The 17,991-nt window shown below is 52.0% G+C and overlaps 1 protein-coding gene across 2 annotated transcripts; it reads left to right on the top strand.

Moving 5' to 3' along the window:
* The first annotated feature begins 496 nt into the window (after positions 1-496).
* On the top strand, positions 497-17,642 carry SAPCD2 (suppressor APC domain containing 2). Of its 2 annotated transcripts, none has more exons than XM_050980940.1 (6): positions 497-943; positions 10,567-10,700; positions 14,047-14,145; positions 14,258-14,356; positions 14,864-14,977; positions 15,862-17,642. In XM_050980940.1, the coding sequence occupies exons 1-6, from the start codon at positions 538-540 to the stop codon at positions 15,988-15,990; spliced, it is 981 nt and encodes a 326-aa protein (XP_050836897.1). In that variant the 5' UTR covers positions 497-537; the 3' UTR covers positions 15,991-17,642. The 2 variants fall into 2 exon arrangements, with proteins under 2 accessions (XP_050836897.1, XP_018773479.3); XM_018917934.3 differs by having other exon boundaries at positions 13,999-14,145.
* Positions 17,643-17,991: the final 349 nt, after the last annotated feature.

Genomic DNA, 17,991 nt, shown 5'->3' with positions numbered 1-17,991 from the left:
GTTTAGAAATTGTGCTTCTTTTGGCTGGGATAGCATTAGTTATCTATATAGTAGCTGTTGTGGGGATAGGTTTTGAATTTATGCTGAAAATATGGAGATCAAAATATAGTGTTGACAATATGGAGATATTTTTCTTATTGCTGAATGGCGCTTGTACAGACCCACGGTCTTTTTATGCTTCTCACCTTACCCTACCAGGGAGGGGGATAGGAGTGCATAAGGTGTTGGAGGGATACACTATACGACATCATGCTCAGTATATAAAGCGGGGGGAAGAATGAGCAAGGATTTGGCGTTTGTCGCGGTCCCTCGTCCAAAGGGGAGGGTCGGGCTCCCCCCGCGAAAGGAGCGGGACCCACGCGAGCCGCGGGTCCAGGGCGGGGCGGGCGCCGCGTGCAACTCAAATTGCCGTGCGACCTCTCAGCCAATGGCCGGAGCACCTTCCCGCCACCAGCCAATGGGAACGCGGCACTCTCCGCCTCCAGCCAATAGACGCGGGGGGCGGGGGAGCATGGAGTAACGCTCGGAGCGGCGGCGATGGCCCCGGAGCGCGGTGATCGCTCGCTCCCCGCCGGTACCGCGGGTCTTCCCCGGGTTTTCCTGCAGAGCTTGCGGACTCTTTTCGATATCCTGGATGACCGGCGGCGGGGCTACGTGCACCTACGGGAGATCGAGTCGCGCTGGCGGGGAGCGGAAGCCCAGGAGCTGCCCGCCGGGGTGATGGAGGGGTTGCGTCAGGCGGCGCTGGCCAGCGGGTACCTCACCTTCGAGAGGTTCGTACTGGGGCTGCGGGCGGCCCTGCCTGGGACTGAGCCGCCGGTGGAGGGTGGCAGCGGCGGACGGCGGAGCGTGGAGAAGTCGCCAAGCCCTCGCTGTTCAGAGGAGCGGCGGGGGAAAAGCACCGGACAACGGGAACCGGGGCACGGCCAGCCCCGAGGCCGCGGTGAGTGGCGGGACTGGACCGGGGGCTTCGGGCTCGCGGGGGTAATGGCAGCGCCAGGGCCGGGGACTGGCGCTCGGAGATCGGGATGGGATTCCGCGGCTCACCCCGCTCCCCTGTGCCCTCCTCTGGGCTCAGAGCCAGCGGTCCCCGCAGTGCGGGTGTAAAACTCCCCCAGAGTTACTGTCGGTATTGACTGGTTTGGCTTCGCTGAACTCCCATTCTGTTGCGAATATCCCAGCGCCGCCGCCCGCCCAGGGCTGTGGTTCCTTCGCGTTGCGCTGGGCTATTTATAGCGCTGACAGGAGGAATTAAGGGATTTGCCGTAATGTGTCCGTGGTTGTCCCCTGGCGTAGAGTCTGTCCTGACCTTCCCCGGGGATAGATGGCACAGGTGGGCGTCTCGGAGAATGGCTGGGTCCTGGGGACCCTCAAAGCCGAGCAGCTTCGCTGGGGTGAAGCTGTGGTCACGGAGCGCCCGTGTGCTCGGTGGGCTCTGCGCTGGGCTGGCTCTCAGGAATGATTTATTCACGATGTCATGCATGGTTTAGACAAAAAATGCAAAACCCGACCCAGTTTTTTGGTTTGGGTCGTTCCATAGCACTATTCCCAATAACAATTAATCAATGAATAAATGGGAGAGGAGTTACCAGAGCAATGACCTCTGCTGTCCTAGGCTCTGTCCACAGAGCTCACCTGTACATCCCTGTGGATGATCCACAGGATCTGCCAGAGCCCTCCAGGGTGGTACACTGACCCTAGCAGGGGGAGACTTTCACTGGCATCTTGATTTGTTGCTAGTCAGTAGAAGATGTTACAAGGCAACCAGGCTTCTGGGCTTATCTGGGTAGGTAATAATTCTTTATCTAGGTTTGTGGAGTGCTTTGAGATCAGAGGAGACAAAGTCTGTGTGCAGAGCTGGTACATGTTATTGCACCACCTGAGTGCAATGACTTCCTCCACCTTGGGAAGGTCAGGCTGGTTTGCCTTCCCAAACCAGTCCCTTCTGCTGGGTGGAGAAGAAGCTTTTAACTGTAACTGAGATTCTCTGCTTTCCATTTTTGCCTCCAGACTAACCACTGGAGCTACATCTAAAGGAATATTATTAAGCAGACTAGCTTTTCTATCATCAGGAGTGTAAATCTGGAAAAACCTGGAAAAAATCCTGCTTGGTGTATAGACAGCAGGTTGAAAGCTCTCCCCTTGGAAGGAGCAAGCAGATGACTGTAGCAGCTTTCTGCTTGATGAGGATCTTTCCATTACAGGGTGATGTTTCATAACTGTCCAGAGCCAGAGTGGGCAGGGTTAGCGCCTCAGCCCTTGCTGCCAGCATCCATCCCTCATTGGAGGGCTGTATTTTGGCAAGAGGCCTGAGTTTCAGGTTCATTCAGCAACTTAGAAAATGGTACAACTCAGTTACTCCATCTCTTTTAGCTCTAGATCCTGCACAACTGCCCAGTGCGCCACTCCACAGGTGGCTTCCCAGGGTGCAGTTGAACAGGAGGATGTTCTCAGCTGGCTGCAAGGGAGTTGGGCAGTGCTGTGGCAGGATATGGCTCCATCGGCTCCATCCCTGCTGCCGAGATGTGTGGTGGGTGCTGGGAGCTGCCTGTGACTCCAGGGAGACCTGTCTCCACTAAGATGATATCATTTGGGTGTGAAGCTACTCTGAGCCTCCAGCTGCATGTGGTGGCTTCTGTAAGACCTCAACCAAATGCAGTGAGATGATGTATCAGTGCTCATAAGCTGCAGTCAGTGGGAGGAAATGCTCCCTGCCTGGGTTTTAAGGGAAGAAGGTGCTCACAGAGTGCCTCCCCAGCTCTGCTTTAGGTCTGAGGAGCATCTACACATGTCAGAGGTGATTTGGGTATGACTCATGGCAAAATGGCAGAGGTTGGGGTCAGGTGGTTCTCCTGGCATGTCCAGGGGTACAGTGAGCCAGTGGGACAGTTCTGTTCCTTCTCCCAGACTAACCTCTGCTAGCATGTGGGCAGAAGTTCTTCTGAGGTGCCTGCTTAGGTCAGCTTCCAGCTTCTCCTCAGCCCAGCAGAGCTGGTGCATTCTGCGAGCTGCTGCTGGTCCCTGGGGAGCTAACAGCACCCACTGGATGCAAGGATGGTGAGGTGGATATTGGAGAAGTCACAGGGCAGGAAAGTCACCGTAATGATGTCCCTATGTTATGGTGCCTGGTCTTGTTACAGCAGTGTCTGAACACATTGCTCTTGGGGGTCTTTACTCCACTAGTTCTCCTGTGAGCTGGGACCTGGAGAAGTCAAGGCACAGACCAGAAAGAGCCCAGGCCCTCGGCACTGGGTCCTCCCCAGCACAGTGCTTTCCCTTGCTGCAGGGGTAGCTTGGCTCTAGCAGCTGGAGAGCTGTTGTTGACACTAGCTGGAGGGAGGGGATGGTTTGTAGGGGCTTCTCTGGGCCGTTGCCAAGGATACTTGTGGAGAAGTGTAAAACAACCATGAAGTGTCTGCTTGCACTGGGCAGAGGGGGTCCCAGAGGGAGGAAGGAGCCTGTCCATTATCACAAGGTAGGCTCTCTTCCACCTCTGGTGATCTGATCCTGTTCTTTCCCTAACAACTATCCCAGCTCATTAGTAGGGGTCCTGTTTTAGCCACTAGCTTGTCAGCTCAGGTGTGCAGAGCTCAGTTGGTTGACCAGGAGCTCCTGCTTATCACGGGTGCAGCTCAGCTCAACACAGCACTTCTAGGTGACTGCAGCAAAAACTGTTTTAACATGTCCTGCAGCTCCTTCCAGAAGTGCTCCTGGCTCTGCCTTGGGATTCTGACTGTTGAGAGTATTCTTAGTTTTGGGGCTGTTCCTCAGCTTTTTAAGCAGGACATACTACAAGTCTGCTAGGACAATGTGTGTGGTCACACCAGTCTTGCTGGTTCCTCCCAGATAGATTTGGGTGTATAAAACCAAAGGGAGCTGGCAAAGCAGATGGACAGGTGATATCAAAGACTTTGGTGTTCATAAACGCTTTGTGTTCACTGACGTGCCAGAGTACTTGCTGGGAGGTGGAGTGAGATACTGTGATGGACCAGAAGGAGGACTTTGCCCATGCCATGGTGACCTCTTTCTCCAGTGACACAAAGTGACAAACTGAGGTGTCGCATTGCCTGCACCCCTGAGCCTGTCTCCTATCCCTGAACCAGTGTGACTGTGGCAGCAGAGGCAGCCCTGGTACAGGGCTCCCACACCTCGTTCCTTCAAGATGAAGAGTAGCTCCTGTGGCCATGGCTGCCCTCTCCTGCCTCATATCCTTCCTCTCTCATGTCCGTGTGTTCAGCTGAGGAAACCTGTGGAGCAGAGGGAAGAAAAGTGCCAGCCCATGCAGTGCCCCACACCCTGTCCTGGCACTCACAGTCCTTCATGTGCCTGTGCCAGGGAATGTGCCAGACCTGTGCCAGGCAGCTCTGGTAGAAGGATGTGCCAGGGGTGGAGGTGCCTGGCAGACACATGGGGAGCTGTCTTGGGAAGAGGGCGTTTTCCCCAGCTGCCTGCCATCACTTGCTGGCTCCCTGCTGCTCTTCTTGAAAAGCCATGTTTCGAAAGGAACTCTTGAGGAAACCTATGTGCAGGGAGCAGGCAAGCTGTGGGACTGAGGGGGTGGCATGAGAGAGGGTGTGCTGGGCACTTGCTGGGGACTGGGGCAGGAAGGGAGGAGCACCAGGCTGCTATCCAGACTTGCCTGTGGATGTGTTGGCTGCACCCCTGGCTGCCCTGATGCTGTGGTTTGGGATGGTGGGGTGTCAGGGTTCTGCTCTACCAGCTCACCTAGCTGTGGATCAGAGCTGGCTTGGCTGTGACTGCAGAGCTGGGTTTCTGGTGAGGTTGGGCAGTGTGGGGCTTGTATGGCCTTCACTGCAGGTGCCCAGGGAATTCCTGCCCTGGCTGACAGGCAGGAGGTGCCTGATCCAGCCTGGAACCTGCCAGTATGAACATAATCTTCAAAAACAGGTTGTGCATGGATTTGCATCAGCACCATGTGTTTTTAGTAGATTGGTCTTTTGCAGGATATGATGTTGGGGTTTTAATAAGATTTTGAAAAATCTACTGTGGAGAGTGTAGTTCAGACCTGGCGGTTAGAGAGAGGGCATAGCCAGATAGATTTATTATGAATAGACAGTGTGTGAGAGGCCGGCTTGGGGGCAGGGTATCCTTGAGAAGTGGGAACTCTGCGAGAAGTAGCAAACAGGACGAAAAAGTAGGACGAGAAAGAAGGATGTGCACGTAGCTAGCTGACTGCAAAGATAAGCAAGGCAAACTACAGGAATGTCAACTAGGGAGGAGCTGACCTTTAGGAGCTAACCAATAATGAGCTTGGCTTTTGCAATATGTATGAGGCTATTATAGAATGTATTTAATCAGAACTATATGGCTAAATAAACGAGTCTCGCTGATGAACCATCTGGTGTCCGTGTCTCCCTTCTCCGACAAATGGTGAACCCCGACGTTGGCCCCTGCGTCTCGAAGAAAAGAAAACAGGGGAGGACGTGCCACGGTCAGTGAAGTAGCGTTGGGTCTCTAGCAGTGGGGACGGTGTCCAGAGAAGCAAGGAGAGGCGCCCCCAAAGGCATATAGGTGCTTTGGGCCATACATGCCACCAGAGCCTGAAAAGCTGCAACAGTGCTGACGAAATATGGATAGGCAAGTGGCTTATGATTTATTTTCAACTACCTTAGAAAAGAAAGGAATTAAGGGAGTAGATCTTAAAAAAGAACTCCCGGGATGGGGATATGCGAAAGGCTGCTTTGTTAACCCCCACACAGTGCATGAGCTAACTAAATGGAGGAAATTAGGAGATTTGTTGTGGGATGGTGTTTTAGACGATGATAAGACCTCAAAAAAGTTAGCGAAGGTTTGGCGTGTTATCTATAACTTCTTACTACAGCAAGTAACAGAGAAAAAGGCAGCAGAAAAGGCAGTCGAGGCTTGCAGGAAAAATTTAGGATACGGAGGGCAGGATGAACCGCTAGCCCCAGGCATAACTCGGGTGTCGATTCCGGCAACACCATCTGCCCCCCCTGAGGAGGGTAATAGCCGGACAGAGCCGGAAAGGCTTAAGGGTAATAGCAAGACAGAGCCGGAAAAGCCTGACTTAAGCAGCCAGAGGAAAACGGTCATGTTGCCAGAACCCCCAGAACCCCCTCCACCTCTAAACGAGCCGGAGCTTGAACCTGTCCCTAGGGCGCAGAGCGACCTGTGGGAGGAGATGGCGAAGCAAACGAGGGAGGCTTGGAGTAAGTTGGCCCATGAAGGGTTAACATTGGGGGATGAAGGCATGATCGAGGCTGCAAACACAACGGCCTGTCCAGTTGTTTATAATCCGGTATGTGATAATCAAGGGCAGCACATCCGAACCGATGCTGGTTACTCCCCCTTAGATTGGAAGCTTTTAGCACAGCTGAGGCAGACTGTCAGTCAGTATGGGTTTAAGAGTGAGCCAGTGAGACAGATGCTGGACTATCTGTTCAATACTCAGTTGCTCGTACCAAATGATTTGAGAGGGCTTATAAAGCTGATGCTTACTCAACATCAGCAGTTACTATTTAATGCCCATTGGCAGGCACGAGTACAACAGTCTTGATTCAAAGGCAACCAGGAGATCCACTCCACGGAGTGACTATGGATGAGTTATTAGGGATAGGTCCATATATACGGACGGAAGCGCAGTTATTACTGGGTCCAGACAAGATACGGGAAGCTATGAGGTTGGTTAGAGCTGCTATGGATAAAGTGCAGGATACTTCTGGTGTACCAGCGTATATGGGAATTAAGCAGGGGAGAGAGGAATCCTTTGGGTCATTTATTGATAGGTGTGCAGCTGCAATAGATCGTGCTGAGGTTCCAGATTACATGAAAGGGGCAATGTTAAAGCAATGTACCCTACAGAACGCTTCAGATGCTACAAAGCGAGTATTAGCTACACTAGGAGCAAATTGGTCTATTGAAGAGGCATTAGATAGAATGGCAAGTCAGCCAGTAGGCACACAAGCATTTTTAGTAAAAGCTATAGAGCAGCTAAGAATAGGGTTACAAAAGCAGGCAGAATCATCTCAAGCTCAGTTGTTAGCAGCTCTTGCTTCTCTTCGGGCTCCTACGGCACCGGCCACCACCTCTGCCGACCGTGCAGGATCAGCCGCTGCAGCAACAGCGCCGTCTGCAGGCTGCAACCCGCCACAGCAGGGAGTTTGCCACTCGGCTTGGCAGCCAGCGTTGAGGTAACCCTGATGACGACGTGCCCCACAAAGATTCCAACGGGCACAAAAGGTCCTGTTCAAATTCAAGGAAAAGCTTATGGTGCTTTATTGATTGGACGGTCTTCGGCCTCACTGGCAAGACTATTTGTATTGGCAGGTGTTATTGATGCCGACTTTGGTGGGGAGATACAAATTATGGCCTATACCTTATTTCCACCACTTAAAATCCCAAAAGGACAGTGGATTGCTCAGCTGGTCCCCCTCCTGCAAATAACTAGGGGAATAATTCCACAACAGGATTCACCTAAGGGGGAACCAGGGATTTGGGTCATCTGGACTAACATTACTCACCATGGACTTAAGGGAGCGACCAAAACCACAAATTACAATCACATATGCTGGAGAGCAAAAGGTTGTGCAAGGACTGTTGGATACAGGAGCAGATACCAGTATTGTATCACCTCAACACTGGCTGAAGCATTGGCCTCTTTTTGCCACAGCTGATACGGTCACTGGCGTGGGAGACTTTACCTTGGCAAAGAAAACACCTCAGGAACACTCTGGGTACCTGCTAAATGGGTCAAGCCTTGCATGTCTGGGACGAAGAATGGTGGAGAAACATAGCCAGTGACGACGAGACACGGCTACGACAAAAGTTTTTGCTCATGCTTCGTAAGCACCTTTAGTATCTCGCTGAGTCCAGCAGAGAGGCAAGACGTGCATTGAGCAATCCGCCAAACGACTGGGTGGACTGGATAGTGAATGTTGATTTTGACGATTGTGAACTGTTATCAAGAGTTGCTTGTTGTGCTTGTAATCAACACTTGTGCTCTGCTTGGGTAGCAATACATTGTGGGGGGTGCAATCGAAGATTTTGGTTAGATCAGCTAACTTTAGGACAACTTTGGTGCAGATCGTGTAGTGCTGATTGGATAATAGGGCTGAATTGGGTAACTGCATTGCAAAGCTATACTGGTTTGCCAGGAAGGCAGGGACTAAGCTTGTATGAGAGTGCGGAACAACTTGCAATAGCATTTGTGAGGTGGCATTTGCAACATTGGAGAAAAAGAATAGATGCTATTAGAAATTCTCATATAATAGCTGCTCAGTGCAGGGATAAGGTGCCATTAACTCAAACCTCAGTATTAGGACCCTTTAGAGACGATCCAGATATAGAGTTAGATAACTGTTTGGAAAGGTTACACAAATTGAAAATAGGAAAGTTCGGGACAGTAAAACTCAAAGGGAAAAGGAGGAGGCGCCGGTAAAAAGATGAAGCTTGTCAGTATTGTTTTGTTTTTGCTGCTATGCTTTACTGGGATGAGTCAGATTACAGAGATGACATGATTTAGTTCACCAAGGGATAACATATGGGTTACCATTGCCAACCAAACCAATCAATCATCCCTTTGCTTAAGCTTAGGAGGAGTTACTAATCCTTTTCGTACTTGCTTGATAGGATTACCTGTATGGTCCCCTAGTGAGTTTTGTGGGCTAGTGAATAATCAGACCTGGTGTTCCCATAACATGACTAACATCAACTCTTCTACCCCTGGGTATAACAAATACCAAAACGATGGTTTCCGTCAATGCCAGATAGTTTTGTCACTAAGTACCTCCTTGCTTTCCCCTCCAGAAGAATTTGATCTATTTGGGTGTGCAAATGCCAGTATGACTAACACATCACAGGGAGGCTGGTTTAGTTTTGTACTATTGAATGACCAAGATTGGAATCAGAACAGGAAGCATTGGGCTACTGTAAATTCTGCTCTAGGTGTGGATAAGGTGGTAGGTATGGATTACACAAATTGTAATGGCAGTAGCCTTAAAACACCATGAAAACTACCACCAGGGATATTTTTGATTTGTGGCGATCGAGCATGGAATGGTATACCAGTTAGACCACAAGGAGGACCTTGCTATTTGGGGAAATTGTCCTTATTTCACCCTAATGTGTCATTGTTAATGCAATGGAGCCGTAATAGCACCAGGTCACGACGCAGTATCCGTGAGCTGGAGTGCAGCCAGGTAGGAACACCAACATTTTGGGGTGATTTCAGGCGAGTGGTTACGTCAACTCTTTTACTGGCAATGGCAGCAAGTAGGGCTTTAAATTTAGCAAAGGAACTAGGATGTTGGGCCAAAGAGGAATTGAATAAGACCTCAGAAATTTTGGATATGTTGACTACAGATGTGCAAAATGTTAATCACGCTGTGTTGCAAAATAGAGCTGCTATAGATTTTTTGCTTTTAGCACAAGGCCATGGATGTGAGGAGTTTGATGGAATGTGTTGTATGAATTTATCTGATCACTCTGCTTCAATCCACACTAAGATAAAGGAGCTTCAAGATGGGCTCCACAAATTAAAAGAAGAAGAGGGTCTTGGACTTGACGAGTGATTGAAAAATTTAGGTTTGGGGCCATGGTTACGGAATGTGGTGACTTACGCTATAGGATTACTGGGAGTAATTTTGTTTATTTTGCTGATCTTACCTTGTGTCCTTAATTGTATACAGGGTATGGTACAGCGTATGATTGAAAAGACCTGGAAAACACACCTTTTAGCTCAAAAAAAAAAAAGTGGAGAGTGCAGTTCAGACCTGGCTGTTAGAGAGAGGGCATAGCCAGATAGATTTATTATGAATAGACAGTGTGTGAGAGGCCGGCTTGGGGGCAGGGTATCCTTGAGAAGTGGGAACTCTGCGAGAAGTAGCAAACAGGACGAAAAAGTAGGACGAGAAAGAAGGATGTGCACGTAGCTAGCTGACTGCAAAGATAAGCAAGGCAAACTACAGGAATGTCAACTAGGGAGGAGCTGACCTTTAGGAGCTAACCAATAATGAGCTTGGCTTTTGCAATATGTATGAGGCTATTATAGAATGTATTTAATCAGAACTATATGGCTAAATAAACGAGTCTCGCTGATGAACCATCTGGTGTCCGTGTCTCCCTTCTCCGACAATCTACAGTCTGATTTACTTTATGGTTACATCATAGACATAGTGTCTGGGCTGAATATCCACATGGCCAAGTCCATCATCAGGCAAGAACTGTCTTTAGGAGAAGTTGGTTTCCTGGCAGAGCTGATGCCACCTGAGTGGAAGCAAGGTGTCCTGCGAGGGCAGGCAATATCACTGATGGTTTAGTTGCCCAGCTGGGACTGGACCAGCTTTGCCTAGATGCTGCTTGCTTTCTACAGAAGATGACTGAGATCTGTTGCCAGCCTGGCACAGCTGAGTCAGTCATTCCTGACATCTGTTCTGCCTGGACAAAAACAGGAGCAGGCACTCAGGCGGGTGGTTTGCTCAGTCTCTCCTTGTTTGCAAGACCACCTTGCAGATCATCTCACGGAAGTGGCCCTGGGAAGGACTTTGTTGAAAGTAGCTTGTGGCCTCATGCCTTCCTCTGTTTCAGGTGGTGATGCTATGTCTGCTGGACAGCCCCAGGGAGACAGTGACCACCCAGGGGCTAGGGACGCTCGGAGGCATCAGAGAGGCCGTGCAGAACACCGGAGACACACCATCACCAATGGCGTGGACTTCAGCATGGTAAGGGAGTGTTGTGGGCTCCCATGAAGGGGAAGATGGGTTGCAGGGGTCCCTCATTGCTGATGCCATCTCTGGGCTTTGGCTTCCTCTCTGCCCACCCTACCCAAGTGAGTTGTGGGACATCAGGCAAATCCTGATATTTGGATTTGAAGGTCTGTTGATGTACGTAGATGTATATTATTTCTAAGGTGCTTTCCTGAATCGTGCCAAACAGGGAGGAGGTGGATCCTTCCCCCAGAATGGGGTCAGCCCATGAAGCCAGTGTGCTGGCTGTCTTCCCCATGGGCAAGGTCTTGAAAAGAGGAAGACAGAGGTGGAGGTGTGGGAACAGATGGATCTCTGGGCCTTAAGAGCACCCCAGCAAGGGTCAGGTATGCTTTATGCTGGCAAGCAGTGGGGCCAAGCTATTCCCCTCGCAGATGTTCCATGTAGATCAGGGCTCAAACATGTGGGTCCTCTTGGCTTCCAACAGACTTTTTGCAGCAAAGCAGAGAAATCCATACTGAATTTATAAAGACAGCCCAGGATGGAGGAGTCCGTTCCCATCTCTCCACCACTGAGTGGAGAGACTTGGGTCGAATTGCCTGTCTGAAGGGATCTCATTTGCTCCCAGGTGGAATGGAATAGCTGCCTGGGCATGTTGTCCACAGGCTCAAGCTAAATTGTCCTGGGCAGAGAGCCAGGACCAAGTTTGCAGGATGAGTACTTGGTGGCACTGTCACCACTGTACTTTCACTCCTTGCACCCTGGTGTCACCCTGCTCCTGCAGCCCAACAGGCCTGACCAGCATTGCCCAGCCTCTCACTGGCCTTGGGGGACACACATGCCCCAATGCCAGCCTGGGGAGGGAATGTTTGTGCAGGTAGTTAGCTGGGCTTGCAGCCATGAGAGGGACCTCTGCTGGGAGGTGCTGATAAGAAGTGATAAATGTTGCTCTGTGTGTCTGGGATTGAAGGCTCTGTTTCTTGGGGTTTTGGGGGTTGGGGAGAAAGGAAGGTCTCTGCTTCCCTTCCCTGTGTGTGCAACTCTGGGCTGGAGTACATTTCAAGGTCCCAAGCTCAAGGTGCTCTGTTAGGGGAGTGGCGGCCACCATGTCTCTCCCCAGTTCTGCCATAAGCACTCTTGCTCAGGGCTTGTGTTGCCTTGGTCTCTATTCCCCCAAGTTGTCATGTGATCAGTGGGAGGGATGTCCCCTCCTTCCCTCTCTCCCTATATGTTGCCAAGTGCTGCACTACCTTTCTGTGCTTTTGACCTCAGAGAAATGGTGTCTCAGTCTTCCCTGACACCCTGAGCACAGCCTTTAGGTACTGGTGCCATTTCCAAGCCTACAGAGACATCTGGAACAGGTTTGGGTCCAGCAAGGATTGAATCTTTGTACTGTCACCTCCCTTACCCCTCTCTGCCCAGATGTTGGGCTCCCAAGGGACAAGGAACTCTGTCATTAGACTAATTTGCCTAAAGCCCTTGGGGAATGAGAGCGCTGGTGTCCATCCTACATCCTGAAGTGCACCAGGACTGTTTCCTCCTGAGCAGGGAGCAAAGCTGTGGAGGCTGTGCTGCAGACCCAGGACCTTTTGCACACTCTGATTTAGTGCTCACTTGCTCAGCTGGTGTTTTTCCAGCTAGTCCCTCATCTGTTTGCCTTATTTTCCCATGACCATGAGGGTGGCTGGGATGAGACCTTCCTTGAGAGGTAGAGCACTGTCATTTGTAAGCAGCCCAGGGCACAGCTCTGTCCCCTCCCCTTTACCAGCCACCAAGCACCAGCCAAGTCCAACACTTTGTGTTTCTCCTGCTCCAAGTGTCTCGTCCTGGCGAGATGCTGCCTGTCCCCCACTCGGCAGGGCTAGCAGTGTCCCTTTGCTCTGTGGGATGCTCCTTCTTCCTCTGGTCTCTGTGCTGGCCAGCAAGCCATGTGGGAGTAGGGCAGGACAGGCAGCAGTAGGCTGCACCCCCAGCTGGATGGGGTCCTTGCCACGTACAGCAGCTTCTTCATGCCCCTCAGCAACAGCACCAAGGCTCTGCACTTCTTCCTCTGGGTATGTCCCTTTGGGCAGGGAGAGTTGTTGTGTTGCAAAATACGTTTCCAGGAGCAGCAGGAGCAAGAGCAGCCCCAGTGTAATGGATGGCAGGCATGGGATGCAGAAAGGCTTTGGGGCTAGCAGTGGGGACATGGAAATGCTGATGGCCTGAAGAAGGTCTTGGTATGGTCCTACTTGTCCAGAGGGTTCTGTTTGGGGTCACTTCTGAGCTGCACCACTCCTGATGTTCTCCAAAGGAGGAGGCTCTGGTGCATCCAGCATTTTCTGAGTGACCAAAGTCTCTGGTGCCTGTGGATCCCAGGCTGTGCTGTGGGTGAAGGCCAGGCTGTGTTGTGGCAAAGAAGGCAGAGGCAGAGAGGCAGGAAGTTCCCCATGCCCTTGGGAGCTGGGGGAGCAGCCTTGTATTGAAAAGAGAAGGGCTATGGGGTCATAGGGTGAGGGTGATGAATGGATCACTGCATCAGTTGCTCTGTTCCCCAGGGAAGTCCCCTCATTCCTCTCTGCCTCTCTGATTGCTGATGCCAGCGTGGTGCCAAGGGGTGGCAGGAGCAGAAGGTGACAGTGGAATGAGGACCGTGGATCCCCTGTGGATGTGGGTGAAGCCCCCTGCTCTGCAGCAGCCTTGGGTCCTGCTTGGCCTATTCCAAGGGGTTGCTCTGGGGACAGAAGCCCCAGGCACCCTCATAGCAGCTCTCCAGGCACAGCAAGGCCCCCACTGCTCTCCAGGTGATGCTGGTGATGGAAGCTGAGCAACTGGCAGAGATCTTCTGCAGAGAGGTGTGGTGTGCTATGCTCTGCTCAGTTTCATGTGCCTCCAGGGATGAGGCAAACTGGGGAAACAGGGCTGCAGTTTTTCCCTGATTTCCAGCCTGCACACTGAGCTAGACTCTTCAGTGCTCACCAAAATCTAAGTGTGCCTGTTCAGGGGCTGACACTTACACCCCAAACGGAGTGGGGGGCAGTTGCAGGCACTGCTCCTGCTGCCTCCCTGGGTAAATAGGTGAAGAAACCTGTGCCTGCAATGGTGAGCAGGAGGGCAGAGGTGACTCAAGTGTCCTTTTCTTCCAAAAATCTTCCTCCAAAGCAGCATCAGGCAGTAGTCATTATCCTGCTCCTCTTCAGCTTTTCTTGGGGAAAGGGGCTGAGACCCTTACCTGTAAATCCACATCCCCCTACACCTCATGAAGAAACCAACTCCTGGGACTTGACAAAGCCTTTGTGGAGAGTGGGTGACATCCATGTGCTCTGTCCTGCAGCTGAAGTACATGAAGGAGCTGGAACAGGAGAAGGATTTCCTATTGCAGGGCCTGGAGCTTATAGACCGAGCTCGAGAGTGGTACCACCAGCACATCCAGCTCATGCAGGAGCACCAGCGGCACCTGGGGAAGAGGAGAACCAGTGTTGTGAGTCTGGGGCTTCTTCTGGCTAAGTTTGGGTTTGGAGAACAGGGCTGGGAGGTGGCTAGACCTGGAGCTGATGGTAACCTCCAGCCTCTTCTTCCTCCCCATCCTGCAGGATTTCCCTGAAGGTGGCCAGAGCCACCTGGGGCGCCTGGTCCCCAAGCTGCAGGAGGTGAACCGTTGCCTGGGTGACCTTCTTTCCACTGCCAGCAAGGTGAGAACAGCACATCAGCAGCTTGAGGTTGTTTGTGTGATCTTAGGATTCATCCTGTCCCTCCCAGGTTGGTGGCTGGGCTGATATTGGAGCTGCCAGAGCTTCCCCCAGCTCTGGAAAGGTGATGGAGGACAGCCAAGAGAACAGCACAGCTGGTCCTGAGGTGGGCTGGAGCATGCTTTGGGAGGCCTAAAGGAGGTCCCTAAAAAGATACAGCCATTGTCAAGGTGCTGAGTCAGCCAATTCAGAGCAGACTGTCCTGCTGGGCAGAAGCTGGGGGTGCAGCCCACTGCTGCCTGTCCTGCCAGGCACACTGGCAGGAATGCTTCCCCATTCTGCCCCATTCACAGGGCTGGAGACCTTGTAATGGCCTGTGTTGGGATTTTAATCCTCTGCTGGGCTTCTCTCAGGTCTTTGTGTGCCATAGAAAGATCTTACCTTGAAAAAGGCCTGGGAAGGGCTGCAGGGTAGAAGGCTGAGTGTCTCACGCCTTCATCTTCTCTACAGGCAGCAAACCCCTCCTCAGCCCTGAGCAAGCTGGTCCCTGTGACATCCCCAGCCTCCACAGGCTCCCAGCAAGCCATCAACATGCTGAAGGAGCAGAATCGGCTTCTCACCAAGGTGAGTGGAGGTGGGAGTGGAGGAGATGCCCTTAGGAGTGCTGAGAAAGGAAGGGGATGGGATGGGGCCGGGGAAGGAATGACAATCAGTGTTCAGGAACAGGGAAGTGTTCCTTCAGCTTGGCCAGACTTGGTCATCCCGGAGAAGGGGGTGTGGGCTGCATGTGGAGGCCCTCTGGCACGCAGTTGTGCCCAGCTGTCTCCAGCTGTTTTCTGGGTGAGTCAGTGGCAGGGATAGGGCATTCCTGCCAGAGGGAAAAGACTGTGACAAATGGAGGTCACAAGAGAGTGGAGAGGCTGCAGCTGGCGGCTGTTAGAGAAGAGATGGTCTGCCATCTCAGGCCAGAGTCAGGCTCACTGCTGGGGTTTTCTGTCCCAGCATGTGGCCACAAAGATGCTCTGGGGCCTGGAGTCCCTCAGCTCTGGAGCCAGGCCAGGACAGCTGGGGGTGTTCACTGGGGGAAAAGAAGAGCAGGGAGACCTCAGAGCCTCTTCCAGGGCCTAAAGGGCCTCTATGAGTGATGGAGAGGGACTTTGAATAAGGGCCAGGAGGGACAGGACAAGGGGGAATGGCTTCCTACTGCCAGAGGGCAGGGTGAGATGGGATAGTGGGAAGAAATTGTTCCCCGTGAGAGTGGTGAGGCCCTGGCACAGGGTGCCCAGAGAAGCTGCCCCATCCCTGGAAGTGTTCCAGAACAGTCTTGGAGGAACTGGCTCTAGTGGAAGGTGTTTCTGCCCCTGGTTAGGGGCTGGGATGAGATGGGCTTTAATGTCCTCCTACCCAAAGCCTGTGATTCTGTGGTTCTATGAAATTTTACCAGCAACACAACCAGTTGCCAGCAGTTTCCTCCTCTAACTAGCATTTTCCTCCCCTGTCTTGTGCAGGAGGTGACTGACAAGAGTGAGCGCATCACCCAGTTGGAGCAGGAGAAATCTGCCCTCATCAAGCAGCTCTTTGAGGCTCATGCCCACAACAACCATGAGATGAGTCAGCTGGACTCCACCTTCATCTAGCACGTGCCTCCCCTGCCCCATCCCCAAACTTACCTGGGGGTTTCAAGGGACTCTTACCCTAAACTCATCACACCTGCTGCTCCAGGTGTTGTGTCTCAAGGTCTGGGGCTGCTGATGGCATCTCTGTGTGAGGGAGCCAGGACCTCTCTTGGGGAGCATCCCTGCCCTGCTGATGGCTTATCAGCCATGCTGCTCTCAAGCTCCTCCTTTTCTGTCTCTACGTGGGCTGCAGAGATGCTGTCCCCAGTCCTGTGACCCCCAGCGGGCAGGAGGCATGGCTGCTGTCTGTGCTGCTGTGTGGGGTGAGCTGTTTTTCCCTTGCTGACTTGGGCTGGATTTTGGGTGCTCTTGGGAAAAAGTGATGTATCTTCAACACTCTAGCAGCATCTCCAGACAAGCCTGGCCCTTAGAGGGTGCTGGGTCCTTGTTGTCTTGGTGTTGGAAGATGAGATTGGAAATCCAAGGAGGCATGCCTGGCCCTTCTCTGCTGCCCATGTTCGGTCTGCCAGAGGCACTGTCCTGGCCCTGTAGTGCCCAAACTTGTGGTCCTCATGGCAACCACTCTGTCATGTTTGTGGTAGTGATACCATAGTTGCTGTTTACATGTCTGTAGGCTCCTATAGGGAAGGAGCCACAGACCCAACCAAAATAGCCTACATCTGTAAGCTGCTGTTTTGGGCTTTTGACAAGTTGAGACAGACACCTCAGTCTTTACTTGGCTTGACCTGGCAAATACTTCTCGATGTCTGCCAGGATTAGATTATTTTCATGATGACTGTGAAAGGAGAAGTGATGTTCATAGCCTGAGGATGCTGACATCAGCCTGACCTCACAGAGGATCTTTAGAACTTGGTTTTGTATTTAACTAAGCATGGGACAGAGCAGAGGCTGACAGGCTCTTCACTGTGCACATCTCCACAGGGAGAAATGGCAGCTCTGCCTCACATGGTTGTGAGGGATGACATCCTGACTGTGAGCTGTGCTCCTCTGCAGGTGTCTTGAGGGGTGGTGGCGGTTCAAGATAGGTCCTATTGGATGGCACATCTCAGGACTCCTCCTGCTTCCCACCCAGATCGGTGATGATGCTTGAGCTGAATGACATTTGACTGTGGCTTGGTACTTGGTATCCATGGTACTTTCACTGGAGATCCCATTTAGCACAGCCTAGCCCTCTGTATCCTCAAGGCCAGGACCTTTCTTTCTGGTGTTGTTTCATGGTCTGACTCTCCAGGCATGATGCTGTGGCACTGAGCTGAGCTGGGCAGTGCTGGTTCTGCCCTGAGCTGACATATGCAGTCCTCACTTCTGTTCTTATCTGTCATGACTCTGTCCTATCCAGCTGTTCTCTTTGAGACTGATCCTGAGCTAAAGCTCACTGCAAGGCATGAATCCCTGCACTGCCCTGTGCCTGCAGCTGGAGTGGGGATCAGCAGAGTACCAGGGAGATGGTGGAGGAGGAGCAGCAAGGCCATGTCCCCTGTCTGCAGGAGTTGGTTGTTAGTTGTCCCCTAGGCATCAGTGCCTGCCATCCTTTTTGTGATGCCTCCTGTAGTGTCCAGTGCCTGTTTTGCCTAAGGTTAATTAGAACTGACCCTTTTTATGAGGGCTACCTGTCTGTAGGGATAATAAAGTGGGGTGACTTATTCAGTTTATCCTTCTGTCTCTCCCTAAATCACCCCATTTGCTGCTGCCAGCCCTGAAGTCCCTGACTATCCTGTCTCTCAGAATGCAGGGGGAGCTGAAGCTGCAATCTGGTGAACAAACAAAGAGCCCGGGGATCTCTGCAGCTGGACATGTTTCCATGTCCTTTCCCATCACCTCTGGGCTTCTCAGGGTCTGGGGATACCCCCCTGCAGTGGGGCAGGGTCTTAATGCTACCTGCACCCCTTCCAAGTGCTGTAGCCTCATCTGTGTACTTCTCCAGAAGCTGTGCTTGGGGCTCACACTGGTCGGGCAGTGCTGGTGTTTTTAAGTACCCTTTCTCAGAGCTGCCCCACAGTG

The sequence above is a fragment of the Serinus canaria genome, chromosome 17 (genome assembly GCF_022539315.1).
Source record: "Serinus canaria isolate serCan28SL12 chromosome 17, serCan2020, whole genome shotgun sequence".
Classification (NCBI taxonomy): Eukaryota; Metazoa; Chordata; class Aves; order Passeriformes; family Fringillidae; genus Serinus; species Serinus canaria.
The sequence above is the reverse complement of the archived record's forward strand: the minus strand, read 5'-3'. Positions and strand labels throughout refer to the sequence as shown.

Coding starts and splice junctions, on each gene's coding strand:
- SAPCD2 (XM_018917934.3), top strand. CDS start 538: ATGGCCCCGGAGCGCGGTGATCGCTCGCTCCCCGCCGGTACCGCGGGT. Junction 944..10,566: donor CGGCCAGCCCCGAGGCCGCG/GTGAGTGGCGGG, acceptor CCTCTGTTTCAG/GTGGTGATGCTATGTCTGCT. Junction 14,146..14,257: donor GGAAGAGGAGAACCAGTGTT/GTGAGTCTGGGG, acceptor CCCATCCTGCAG/GATTTCCCTGAAGGTGGCCA.